At 44.6% G+C, this 13910-nt stretch overlaps 1 protein-coding gene across 5 annotated transcripts; it reads left to right on the top strand.

The window, feature by feature from the left end:
* Positions 1–108: 108 nt before the first annotated feature.
* LOC116943033 (uncharacterized) lies at positions 109–9827 on the top strand. Of its 5 annotated transcripts, XM_076068726.1 has the most exons (5): positions 110–310; positions 444–558; positions 2726–2982; positions 3083–3154; positions 4329–9827. In XM_076068726.1, exons 3-5 carry the CDS (start codon positions 2880–2882, stop codon positions 5522–5524), a joined length of 1371 nt encoding a protein of 456 aa, XP_075924841.1. In that variant the 5' UTR covers positions 110–310; positions 444–558; positions 2726–2879; the 3' UTR covers positions 5525–9827. The 5 variants fall into 5 exon arrangements, with proteins under 5 accessions (XP_032811535.1, XP_075924841.1, XP_075924862.1 ...); XM_032955644.2 differs by having other exon boundaries at positions 109–558; positions 2867–2982; XM_076068747.1 differs by having other exon boundaries at positions 110–558; positions 2729–2982.
* Positions 9828–13910: the final 4083 nt, after the last annotated feature.

Raw genomic sequence — 13910 nt, 5'->3', positions numbered from 1 at the left:
CAGAAATCTTTGGCGAGGCTTTTAAATCCCAAACCCCACCGCAACACGGAGTTGTTCGCGGACCCTAAAGTGACGAATCTCGCGCGAGAGAGAAAGAGGTGGACAAGGGAGGGTTTTGTGGAGCAACCCGAGGTGCATGGATGGGGGTCACCCATCCCAGGCGCGATCCCTGCCCTTGAACGAATCCCGCAGCTTCACAGCTTTTGGCAGAAATCTTTGGCGAGGCTTTTAAATCCCAAACCCCACCCCACCGCAACACGGAGTTGTTCGCGGACCCTAAAGTGACGAATCTCGCGCGAGAGAGAAAGAGGTGGACAAGGGAGGGTTTTGTCGACCCTATTATTCGTAAAGTCCTGGACATTTGTTAATTTTTATTTTGTTACATTTTTTATTTTTTGTTTGTTTATTTGTTGTTGTTTAATTATTCTTCTTCTTCTTTTAAGAATCCGACAAAGTTTCCACGCAACAAAAAAAAACCACCGACCCGAACTCAACAGAAGCGGAGCCCATCGAACGTGGAGTCCCCTGGACACTGCCACAGCGGTACCCAAAAGCGAGGTGAGGTTTAACTTTTAACAGGACTCGCACACAATTGTTATATATATTTTTAATATATATATCAATCTTTAACAGTCAAAAGTGTTCAATGGTTGTTGTTGTTTTTTTGGGATCGTTTTATTCGCGGATCGAGTGGGCATTGCATTGTCCCCGTGTGGCTTTACGCGATTCATCCTCGCTCGTGCTCGCTCTCTCTCTGATTTTGCGTTGTTATCGTTGCTTCTGCGCTACAACACAGCCAAGATAGAGTCACCTAAACTCAACTGTTGTTTTTATTTTACCAGATGTAAGGCCCCACTGAGCTACAATAGCTTATGTTTTTCATATAAGCGACCTGTCCACCGCAAATGATAGCTGGACCAAGTGGCATTGTGGTCGCCGTGTGGACATGTTGGGAGCAAGCCAGAGATGCTCTCTAAACGCCTGATGTTGATTCTAAACGTACGTGGAGGGGAAACACAAATCCACGCGACCACGGGGAGTGAGAGAGAGACACAAAGTGCAAATATACAGCAGCGGCAGGCGTTGTCAGGGTCGTGATCGAACGCAACGACCTCCTGTATACTGGGCGAGGTAGTCAACATCTCGAAGACCACGTGGCGCCCCATGGAGACCAGCAGCCCCCTCTGGGTCGTAAACAAAACAGGGTCCCTCCCGGACACCGTGGCCTGCGTTTTGCTGAATACATATTCATTAATTATAATTGATTAATCATTATTCACCAATTATAATTGATTAATCATTATTCACCAATTATAATTGATGAGTCATTATTCACCAATTATAATTGATGAATAATTATTCACAAATACTTGCACTTTGTGTGGGCGGTTAATTAAGGTTGATATGTTTCACACGGTCAGATAATGTAATGTTGCACTGTGTTTGCTTAAATGTAACGCAGTTTAACACGTAGGCTTTCGCGACCAATATCATCCATAATATGGGTGGGGGGGGGTTAGATTGCGTACATATATAAATGTGTCGTTAAACCCGCCACCACCCGAAACAGCCAATTAGTAAGGTTTGTCACGTAAACAGAACGTGGCCAATTCGTCACTAGCACAGCACACCGGTGTGTTGGAGAGCAAATTCACAACATTTACAATCTGAGTACGACATTTCGCCAGTAATTACAACTAGTATCAGGCGGACTGACATAATCAGGCGGACAGTCAAATCTGGCTATTCACCTGATGATGCTAGTTGTAATTACTGGCGAAACGTACTCGGATTGTAAATGTTGTGGATTTGCTTGCAACACACCGGTGTTTCACTAGTAACCAATTGGCATGTTTTGTTTACGTGGCAAACCTTACTAATTGGCTGTGTCGGGTGGCGGCGGGTTTAACGACACATTTATATTTAAGCGATCTAACCCAAAAAATATATTATGGATGTAATGCAGTGTTTCCCCTCGTTATTATACCTGTCAACCGCTTATCGGCGCCTACATTATTACAGACCAATTCAGACCTTATTGGTCACCCCGAGCCCTTAGAAATCTCAACGTTCATTCTACAAAGTCCCATCACAAGGGAGAAAAATAAAGAAATATACAAAAATTATGTTACTAAACAAAAACTTGTATGTGTTAATTTTGATAATTGGTGTCAATGATGCTACTTATCGTGCTACTGTCTGTGATCTTCCATGCTGATGCTGCTTGCTTTATGTATGGGTGCACACACTCATTTTTTTGCCCATATTGTAACGGCTTTACGCTGTGTGAACCTGAAAACTCAATTTCCCTGTACAAGAATACGGGTAAACCGTATTGGTTGACAGGTATGCGTTATTCGCGAGGGATACGTTCCGGAGATGCTCGTGAAAATCAAATTTCGCGGATATTGGCCTTCGAAAACCTATCTTTTAAAAATGAATAGTATACTATTAAATACGCAATAATGATCATAATCGCATCACTTTCTCACATCACATTCTCGCTCATCACTTTATCTCTCATCACATTCTCGCATCACTTTCTCTCGATGCAGTCGTGTAGCGTTACGGATGCGATTCGCGGATATCCACGAATAACGAGGGAACACCGTAGGGTAAAAAAAATATTCCGGTGACCTCTTGGCACTTCGCTGCTCCTGACGCGGTTATCCGGCTTGACCCACCTGAATGTGAAATCGTAGTCGTTGCTCTGCATCTACATCAGCAGCCATACAGAACAAGAAGCCTTCCTGGCAGAAACTCTTCCTCAACTGGCGACGTGACGCTGGGAGGAGGCCTCTCGTGGACGTTGTGCTCCGTGGTGTTTACCGGCTTTGGCTGAGAGCTGCTGCTGCTGTCCGCGCAGGGACTGGGGAGCGATGGACGGTTCGGCGATGTGCGCCGAGACCTCCGCTCATCCCCTGACTCGGGACAGTCTTAATGAGGCTATTAAAGTGGAAAAGGAAGAGTTCCTGGAGAGTGGTAATAATATAAACAAGTTAACACGTGCAGTAAACTTAAGACGTACGTAACACATGACGTGATTGCTAAGTACTTGCGTGGTGTTTGTGGTTTCCCCCAGATGCTTCTTCGTCCAAGACCGGCTTCATCCCTTTCCTGACAGGTTATAGGATTAAAACCGAGGTTTGCGATGGTGAGTGTATACGTCTCAGCAACACATTAAACACACGCTTCTGTTTCCAGCTACTTTATAGTGATAAGTGATCATTGGGGTGCCGCGGTGGCGAGAAGTTAACTACCGCACCTGGTATACAGGAGGTCGTGGGTTCGATCTCGACGATGACCCCTGCATATTTGGAGTTTGAATTTTCTCCCTGTGGTCGCATGGATTTTTCTCCGGGTCCTCTGGTGTTTACCCTCCGGTGTTTACCCTCCACATTGAGAGTATTTGGCTCCAATACATTTCCACAAGATAAGACACTTCGTTAAGCTATCATTTGTGGCCAGGTCACTTCTCAAAAAGAGCTGTATAGCTCAGTGGGCCTTACCAGGTAAAAATAAATAGTTTCGTTTTTTTAATTACCATTTACAGATATTATTCCTCAACTAGAATATGCCTGTAAAAACTTGCAGACTTTGTTCTGCAAGCACCATGCCCGGCTGCCTTTGTCTCCATAGTGGCGAAATTTACACACCGCACGAGGTACTCATTTGAGGCTGAGTCGACCTAGGGGAGGCCCAAGACCGGTTCAGATAACCGTCACTGGTGTTGGCCATGAGCGGGAATCAAACTCGTGTCACTGGGTTCGTAGCGCAGCGCGCTAACCACTGCACCACCGCTCCCAAATGCATACCCATATACATACACATATATAATATATTTGCATAAGGATGAGCGGACTGCTGTATAAACTTGGTGACCTGAGTTTTGATTTCCGAATACCACTCAGTGGCAGGTGATGTCTGAGCTGGTACTGTCCCCCCTTCACCAACTCGCACTTATCAGAGCAAGGAAGTATGATTATACAACCCCAATGACTACCACAGTTTGGAGAGGCCTTCATCCAGCAGTGGATTGATAAAGGGCTGTAATTTAATATTATTAATAGGAAGTAATGAATATTAAGACACTGTATATTCATCAGTAAGGCAGCTGAATAATGATGATTAGGAAGCCACTGGAGCTATGCACTTTTTAATCTAGATTGAAAACTAATTTCTTTAGAACTGCTCTTTTTTGTTTAGCTTCTTGTCGTTCACCCGCACCTCCGTTTAGCACGGTTGGCTGTGTATGGTGCGAAAGAAATTAAACAGACTGTACGTGCATGTGTCTTCACAGTCTTTTGTTTGGTCATGTTCTACTTTAGATGGAGAAGACTTGGAGAAAAATGTGGATCTCGTCATTGAATTCGTGACCTCAATGGCCCCTGAGGCAGGAGAGACCTCACATGCCCCCAAAGCTGGCACGTCAAAGTTGCTGCAGCGTGGAGCATCTGACGCGGTGAAACTTGAAAAAGCAGATGTCGGTTCCAGCACTCGTCGCATGTCTGCAGCATGCACAGTGGGAAGATCGATTTGGATGGGTGCCGTGCGCCAGAATGCGGAGCGGCAAAGGAGAAGATGTAACTTGGCGCTCAAAGAGATTGGACTGCGCGGCTCCAAACCGTACAGCGTGAAGCTCACCGGGGATGCCTTTAAGAAGCATAAAGCGCTGGGCGAGAGAGCTTATCACTGCGAAAGGTGCGGACGAGGCTTTTTACAAAACGGTGCCTTCAAGCGCCATCGACGTATGCACACGAGAGGGAACCTGTATGGCTGTGACTTTCATGAGCGCATGTTCAGGAGCTACGGGAGTCTGAGTTACTATTGGAAAAGAGACAAGGGCGGGACGTGGCATCTTTGCAAGGGCTACGGCAAAGCCGACTTGCGCACAAACCAGCTGGGATGTCACCAGGTTACACAGAGCAGTGAGAAATCATTTGGGACTTTGAAGGAGTCAAAAGCCTCGCTTTTCACTCAACTTAAGAACGAGCAGCGAATACACAGAGGGGAGAATTGCCGCCGCTGTGAAAAGTGCGGTGAAGCGTTCTCAAAAGTCACCAAACGTAACAGCCATCAGTGCATACACAGGCAAGAAACGCCCCATTGCTGCAAGGTGTGTAACAAAGTATTCTCGCATGCCAAGCATCTGAACAATCATCAGCACATACACATGAGAGATAAGCCTTTTATTTGCAAAGAGTGTGGAAAAGCCTTCTCACAAGTAACCCAGCTCAATAATCACTGGCGCATTCACACTGGGGAGAAACCCTATCACTGCAAGATGTGTGACAAAGCCTTTTCGCAGGTCACCAATCTTAACAATCACTATCGCACGCACACGGGGGAAAAGCCCTACCGGTGCCAGATATGCGGAAAAGCCTTCACACAAGTGACAAATCTGAACAATCACTACCGCACACACACAGGAGAAAAACCTTTTCGATGCAAGATGTGTGACAAAGCCTTTTCGCAGGTTGCTAATCTTAACAGTCACCAGCGCATACACCACCCAATGTACTAGCCTTTTCAGAGAAAGATGTACGACATTGCTTTTTCCATACCATAGTAATGTTAAGTGTTCACTGCAATGGAACTACCGTATTATAATTGTACGAAAATTATTTTGCTGTAAACTTAACACTTTCTGTGCTGTGACTGAAAATTAAAATTGCTTAGCATACTGACATGTTGACAGCATTTGGGGGAAATTTAGTTTGTAACCAAGCGGTGGCCCAGAAGTCAGAGGGCCAAGCTGGCCTCGCTGAGTTTCTGGATTCTCAAGTGTATCGATTTCATGGTCTCAACTGAGTGACTAATGGCCGGGTGCCACGTTGGCGAGATGTTAACTACCTTGCATGTTGTACAGGAGATCGTGGGTTTCGATCCCGAACCTGACGCCTGTGGATTTTAGTCCGGGTCCTCCGGTTTTTCCCTCCAAATTTAGAAACGTGCATTTAAAGTATTTGTCTGCTATAAATACCCACGTGATAAGCCACTTAGTTGAGCTATCATTTGTAGCAAGGCCGTTTCTGAAAAAAGAGCTACAGTGAGGGAAAAAAGTATTTGATCCCCTGCTGATTTTGTACGTTTGCCCACTGACAAAGAAATGATCAGTCTATAATTTTAATGGTAGGTTTATTTGAACAGTGAGAGACAGAATAACAACAACAAAATCCAGAAAAACGCATGTCAAAAATGTTATGAATATGAGTATTTGACCCCTCTGCAAAACATGACTTAGTACTTGGTGGCAAAACCCTTGTTGGCAATCACAGAGGTCAGACGTTTCTTGTAGTTGGCCACCAAGTTTGCACACATCTCAGGAGGGATTTTGTCCCACTCCTCTTTGCAGATCTTCTCCAAGTCATTAAGGTTTCGAGGCAGACATTTGGCAACTCGAACCTTCAGCTCCCTCCACAGATTTTCTATGAGATTAAGGTCTGGAGACTGGCTAGGCCACTCCAGGACCTTAATGTGCTTCTTCTTGAGCCACTCCTTTGTTGCCTTGGCCGTGTGTTTTGGGTCATTGTCATGCTGGAATACCCATCCACGACCCATTTTCAATGCCCTGGCTGAGGGAAGGAGGTTCTCACCCAAGATTTTACGGTACTTGGCCCCGTCCATCGTCCCTTTGATGCGGTGAAGTTGTCCTGTCCCCTTAGCAGAAAAACACCCCCAAAGCATAATGTTTCCACCTCCATGTTTGACAGTGGGGATGGTGTTCTTGGGGTCATAGGCAGCATTCCTCCTCCAAACACGGCGAGTTGAGTTCATGGCAAAGAGCTCCCTTTTGGTCTCATCTGACCACAACACTTTCACCCAGTTGCCCTCTGAATTATTCAGATGTTCATTGGCAAACTTCAGACGGGCATGTATATGTGCTTTCTTGAGCAGGGGGACCTTGCGGGCGCTGCAGGATTTCAGTTCTTCACGGCGTAGTGTGTTACCAATTGTTTTCTTGGTGACTATGGTCCCAGCTGCCTTGAGATCATTGACAAGATCCTCCCGTGTAGTTCTGGGCTGATTCCTCACCGTTCTCATGATCATTGCAACTCCACGAGGTGAGATCTTGCATGGAGCCCCAGGCCGAGGGAGATTGACAGTTCTTTTGTGTTTCTTCCATTTACGAATAATCACACCAACTGTTGTCACCTTCTCACCAAGCTGCTTGGCAATGGTCTTGTAGCCCATTTCAGCCTTGTGTAGGTCTACAATCTTGTCCCTGACATCCTTGGAGAGCTCTTTGGTCTTGGCTATGGTGGAGAGTTTGGAATCTGATTGATTGATTGCTTCTGTTGACAAGTGTCTTTTATACAGGTAACAAGCTGAGATTAGGAGCACTCCCTTTAAGAGTGTGCTCCTAATCTCAGCTCGTTACCTGTATAAAAGACACCTGGGAGCCAGAAATCTTTCTGATTGAGAGGGGGTCAAATACTTAATTCCCTCACTAAAATGCAAAACAATTTATAACATTTTTGACATGCGTTTTTCTGGATTTTTTTGTTATTCTCTCAATGTTCAAATAAACCTACCATTAAAATTATAGACTGATCATTTCTTTGTCAGTGGGCAAACGTACAAAATCAGCAGGGGATCAAATACTTTTTTCCCTCACTGTATATAGCTTAATGGGCCTTGCTTGATCAAATAAAAATATATATATAAGTTTAGACTGCACACACACCCCAGCACCTCTGATTAGCACGGTTGGCTACGTACGGTGCGAAAGCAGTTCAACATACGTACACACACCATCACATTACGTTTGATTCTGCACGTAATGTGACTCAAACTCCAGCTCTGAGAAGGAACACATCCCAGCCCAGGGATAAAGCCATGCCCACATCCGTAATCTGTTCTAGAACATCAATCGTTGCAACTGCTTTGCGTGAGATGCGAATTCTGTGGAGATGCTTCACCCTCTTTTCAGGTAACAGCATTACATTTGCATAAATCGTAAATCAGAACCGGTTAATCCGTGTGTGTGTATGTTTAATTTGTGTCGCACCGTACGAAGCCAACCGTGCTTATAGTTAAATGCATCAAGCAGTGGTTCTGAACCTTTACTCCAGCCTGCACCCCTTCGCTTCTCAATGGTAAAACAATTACAATGTAAATAAATACCTAGGTTTGATTAAACAAAGTAGTTGTACTCACGTGTCCATGCTTAATTTATGTCTTCGATGATGTTTCACCTTCTAAAAATATCTGCCCATGTCTTGTACCCCCAGAAAGGCCATCTCGCATCCCAGGGGGTGCCTACACCCCAGGTTAAGAACCGCTGGCCTATAAATAACCTTAAAAAAACACATTTGCACAAACATTTGCATTCCTTGCATGGACTGTATATATGTGTGCTTTGGCTTTACAAAAATATCTTCCCATTTTGTAGCCTATCCAGGTTAACGGCGGAGGGAGGTGGCCTTGATGAAATAATAACCATGGATAATTCAACGCCGATGTAAAATAGATTGAAGGCGGAATGTGTCGTCTGAATTGAATTGTTTATTTTAAGTAATCGGTTTAATATTTTGTAGATAGGTGGCCACCGAATCACAGACCCACGACCAATGAGGAGCTGCTAATAATACGAGCGGCATGGTTATGTGTGTTCTAATATATATATTTTTCCAGTACGGTTAATACACAACCCAGATATTCGAATTCACTCTATGAACCTTATGGCGGGACCCCGGGGTTCCGAATAACCCTGAAGTCAAAATCGTAATGAATCAATTTATTTTTGGCGACTCCGTCCCACCGCCCAACATAAACGTCGCGACCCACCTGGCCGCGGATCGTTCTGTTGTCATGTCGTGTGCCGTCCAAGCAGCAGCAGCAGCGAGGATGAATGCGCAGAAGAGCTGAACAAGTGAATGCACTCCATGCTCGGGTATGGGCAGGATCATAAGTCTGATCCAAAGCTGCTCAAACTGCCTACACGACTTAAGTCTTTTATTTGTCATCACGGTTTGCATGATACAGTGGAACTGCTTTCTTATCTTCATTATTATTTGTGACCTACCAATGTCTGCAGCCAGGATCAATCGATGACAGTCATATTACCTGCAGATATTTAACAGATGAGATACGTTGCACCGTGAATTCCTCCCGGTTGATGTTACTCCTCTTGTCCGTATGCATCTGTGCAGATAGGTTTTTATTTTTTACGGTTAAGCCATAGTCCCCACATACCGCTCGTATCAATGCGGATAAGAGGAGCGGAGACCCGTTACTCTCTGTAGAGTAACATTGGTACAAACGCTTGTTACAATATGAACAGCGCATTGAAAACGCGTACTATATCATGTACCGTTAACAAAGTGTGTTCACAAATCCACACTGAGAAACACGATGATTTACAGAGGGGTGTAAATTATTTTTTCGCTCATGTATTTAAATAGAGGTACTGCAGGTAAGTAGTTTTCAGTTTTAAAGGCATTAGTTTAACAAGGCAACACTTGCCACCATCCTTCAAACCCATTGGTGAAAAAGCAACGTTTTTGTTTACATCATGATATAATGTTTATGCGAGAGCTGGGGGCTTTATGGGTTTTCGGGGTCCCGCCTTTGGGTTCATATATTCCCGTGTTACGTATTGTGCACTTACCAAGACAGTGTCTGTGTTTATTTGAGAGGTTCGATTTCGTTTAGTAAAAGCATTAATCTAAATATCATTTCCTCTATATAATATTCACAATGCGATAGGATGTTAATTTTCAGGATGTGACGGATATTGTGATAACGGTTGTCGCATTTTCACAATTGTATAGTTTATTTTAATGTGCTGTACTTCCAGTATAAATAAATATTACTTAAAAGTGCCTGAGCTGCTGTTCTCTGAACATTAACTTTCCATAAATCATTGCAACTTTACACCCTATAATGCTCACAACTACGAAAATAACGAGGTAATATAATCACCATGATGTGAATTACTCCGGATAACAATTTGCAAATAACTCATGTAAAGGGAAATATTTGTTCATAAGGATAACTTTTGTGCAGTTGTTTAAAGCAAATATTTTTTTGTCAGAAAAAAATACTGTATTAGAAAACAAAAAAATTTATTGGCTGGATTCCTAGCTGCCTGGCTGTAAGATACGCAATCAAATACCGAAAACCACAGTAAACAGTTTGATAAAAAAAAGTTTTGCTCGCTGGCTGGCTGGAGGATGCACGGACAGTCACGTCCAAAAGGACGTGCGGTGTTGCTAATATACTGCACTTTGAACAAGTTACGACAATCGCAATCATCTTGTTACATTACGCAAAACGATTATAAATATGGGTGACGTTATTTAGCAGCATCGCTAATATCGCGTTGGCCCGATGACAGTGACCGTACCCTCGTGGTCAAATCTCCACGGTCCCTGACCCCCGCGGTATTTAACATTGATGTGGGTGGTGATGGTGGGGGGGTCTCTACACGGACTCACACCGTTGACGTGACAGCACGCACGGTCACAATCCTAACGCATGACATTTAGTACTCGAATTGTCTGTATTTTATCGTTCGTTGTCCTCGTTCACTAACTCTGTTGCTATAAATGCACGCATGTCTCATAACACCCACCTCCTTCACCCCCCCAACCCACCCACCATGCATTCAACAGCTTAACCACCCAAAAAAAACCCACCAACAACAACAACAACCATGGAGCCTCCACCAAAGCGACACAAGACTTACCATTCTAAATTCTTGCCCCAGTGGACAACTCGGTTCGACTGCGTCGTCGCATCGCGCATGGGCGAGCAGTTCGCCCTCTGCACCGTTTGTCGACGTGACATCAAAGTGGCGGCGTCCGGCGTCTACGACCTCACGCGGTGCACTTCAGGACCAAGCTGCTGCTGGTGGTGGTGGGTGGTGGTGGTGGGTGGTAGTGGTGGGTGGGGGTTGTTGTTGTTGCTCGCGTGCGTGTTTTTATGTTTAAGTTCATTTGTTTGTGTGTAAACCCCCCCCCCCCCCATACATTTCGGTTTTGCGTGTATAAATGCGGTGCTCGTTGAGCGTTGCGCCTCCGATTGGCTAGGTACGGTGCGAAAGAAAGTTCAACGCACGTACGAGTAGCAGTCCTAACTGCGGTGCTTACTGAGTGTTGCACCTCCGATTGGATAGGTACGGTGCGAAAGAAGTTCACACGTATGAGTAGGAGTCGTAAATGCGGTGCTCATTGAGTGATGCGCCTCCAATTGGCTAGTGTGAAAGTAGTTCAACACACGTACGTGTAGGTGTCGTAAATGCTGTGCTCATTAAGTGTTGCGCCTCCGATTGGCTAGGTACGGTGCGAAAGAAGTTCAACATACGTACGTGTAGGAGTCGTAAATGCGGTGCTTATTGAGTGTTGCGCCTCCGATTGGCTAGGTATGGTGCGAAAGAAGTTCAAAATAGGTACAAGTAGGAGTCCCACTGACGTGTGAATACTTTGGGGTTGACATGTATTCGGGACTACATGCTGTCACGTGCTATTAAGATTATATATTTTGTCCTTTTAAGTCTACAGTTGATGAATGTATTTCGGTTTTTGTTATCTGCCTTGTTGCTCGTTGCATATATATGTTGAAACATACAGGTTATCTGCACGTCCCATCAGGATGACGGCTACAGTGGCCACCCCGGTGCCGGAGCCTAGCGGGGACTTCCCGGCGTGGCTGGAGGCGCAGGGTGTGAACGCGGAGGTGGCCCGGGCCATGGACTCGGAGCTGGGCATCCGGGACTACGGGGTCCTGCGCGCCTGCGTCGGGGACGGCCTCGTGCGGGCCGAGCTGCTGGCCGCGGCGCGCGGCCGCCTGCCCTTCGGCTTCTACGCCGTGCTGCGGCAGGTGGTGAAGGCCCTGCAGGGCGCCGAGCACTACGACGCTGGGAGGCCTGGTGGAGGTGCTGCTCGCGCTGTTCAGCGGCTTGAGCCAGGAGCTGCTCTTGTCGGTGCAGAGGTTGGATGACATGGACAATCGTAAATATGTAGTAGCTTCTGCTTCATCGACAGATGCTGTCAATTCTGATGGCACGGAAATGGAAATGCATCCAGGTGAAGAAAATGGTAAAGCATAACTCTGTCAAATGTGTTTTTACATACATTGAGGTTTATGCATAGACACTTACAGGACCGTTTAACTCATGCCACTTTACATCTTTGACTTGAAACCTTACCATGTTACAATTATTGTCCCCATGCTCCCGAGCACTGGGCGATACACATTCAGTCATCAGCTTGGTGTTCTCAAATGAGTTTCACCAGCTGCTTGACCACATGATACACTACGTTTTAGCGCTGTCACAGGTCAGATTCAATGCAAGGACTGAATAATGCTTAACGTTATAGCACACACGATCGACAGCTAAGGTTTTATTTCACTTGGTCTTCTGATTTATATAATTGTTGGTAATGCAGGTATTAAGGTAATACGGTCAATCATTGATCCCAAATATAGTGAAGGAACAATATTGAGACAATGGCTGCTCACAATGGTAATCTCGTGGTTTTATTTATTTGTCCAGTGAAAGCAAAATTCATGGAGAACCTCATTAAAAGCGAGCCCCCTGAAGGTAAAGTTGTTTCCTTAATTCATGAAGCTGTACTAACCATATTCCCATGAATTCAATTGCAAATGTATGCACACACATCGGCTTCAAACGTTTTGTGTTCGGGTTTGTGTTTGGATGCCATTCAATCACATTTGTGTTTTCCCAGATACCACCGCTGATGTTTCAAGTTACGTGCTGCCATCTGAAGAATTGGAACAAGGCTCAGTTGAACGCACTTCAAGGGAGCCTTCTGTTATATTTGAATTCATGTGTTCGTGTTAATTGGCGGCTGGTGACTCATGATTATGAATCGTCACGACGAACCAATTGCGCACCGACTGAGGTTCTCCCCATCTGCTATCATGTGATAAGGCATCGTGTGATAAGACTTAAGTACCATTCAGATGTCCGGTACAATAGCAGGGGCGCAATTATGGGGTACGTGGCATTCGTTATGGGACACATAGGGGCCCAGTCGGCCACAAGGGGGGCCCTGAATCAATGAATTAACAAGTAAAAAAATCGAAAAAATATTCCGACAATTAACTATAAATGGCAAAAAAAACATTGTTACGCGTCAAAAAATATATATTTCCGAAAAATACACCACGTCAAATAGAGTAGTGCTACTGGTGTTTGTTATTGAACAACAGGTATTTTTGCTAACTGGCACATGAAAGCAAGACGCGCGATTATTTAATTGTGAGTATTGTGCCCTTAAATCTCTTTATTAATACTGTCACTGTGAGTCTGTCTTTCTCTAAACCCAATACATGGTGCAACTAAAATACGATATAGTTATAGCCTACATATACAGGTTAAAAACATCCATATGTATTTCACTAAAAGTGAGTTGGGAGAAATTAAGGGGCTCACAGTTGTACCTTGCATGCGCCCGTTAAAATAGGCAGTTGTGCCCTGCACAGTCGCGCAACCTTCACGTTCGTGAATGGCCCAAGGAAGTAAACATCATACCTTTCAGATCTCTTAAAGTGACTGTGGTCAATATTCTAATGACAAATACTTTCACAAGACAGTTGAAGTCAGAGCTGGAACTTAGTTAAATGAAGTTCAGAATCAAATGTAAAATTATGGTTTTGTTGCGTAATCATTAATGATCAGGCTACCAAACAAATCACTGCACTTGAGAACCCGGTGTTATCCCAGGAAGTTGCCTGCATTCGAATCCAGGATCTCAGCGGTGCCAGCTCATTGCACTGATATTTGAGTCACCTCACCACCTCTAAAAGACTTGTTCTGTTTTAAGAAATTCATTTTATAATGCTGATGATAAAATATACTGTTTTTAATATAAGACCTTCAGTTAAATATTACACTTTCAGTTATAGAGCCTTGTATAATATCCATACACAATGCACAT

This window comes from Petromyzon marinus, chromosome 1 (assembly GCF_048934315.1).
Source record: "Petromyzon marinus isolate PM22_M1 ecotype Great Lakes invasive population chromosome 1, UKy_Petmar_22M1.pri1.0, whole genome shotgun sequence".
In the NCBI taxonomy this organism is placed as follows: Eukaryota; Metazoa; Chordata; class Hyperoartia; order Petromyzontiformes; family Petromyzontidae; genus Petromyzon; species Petromyzon marinus.
Note: the sequence above shows the minus strand (reverse complement) of the source record. Positions and strands in the feature narration are given on the sequence as shown.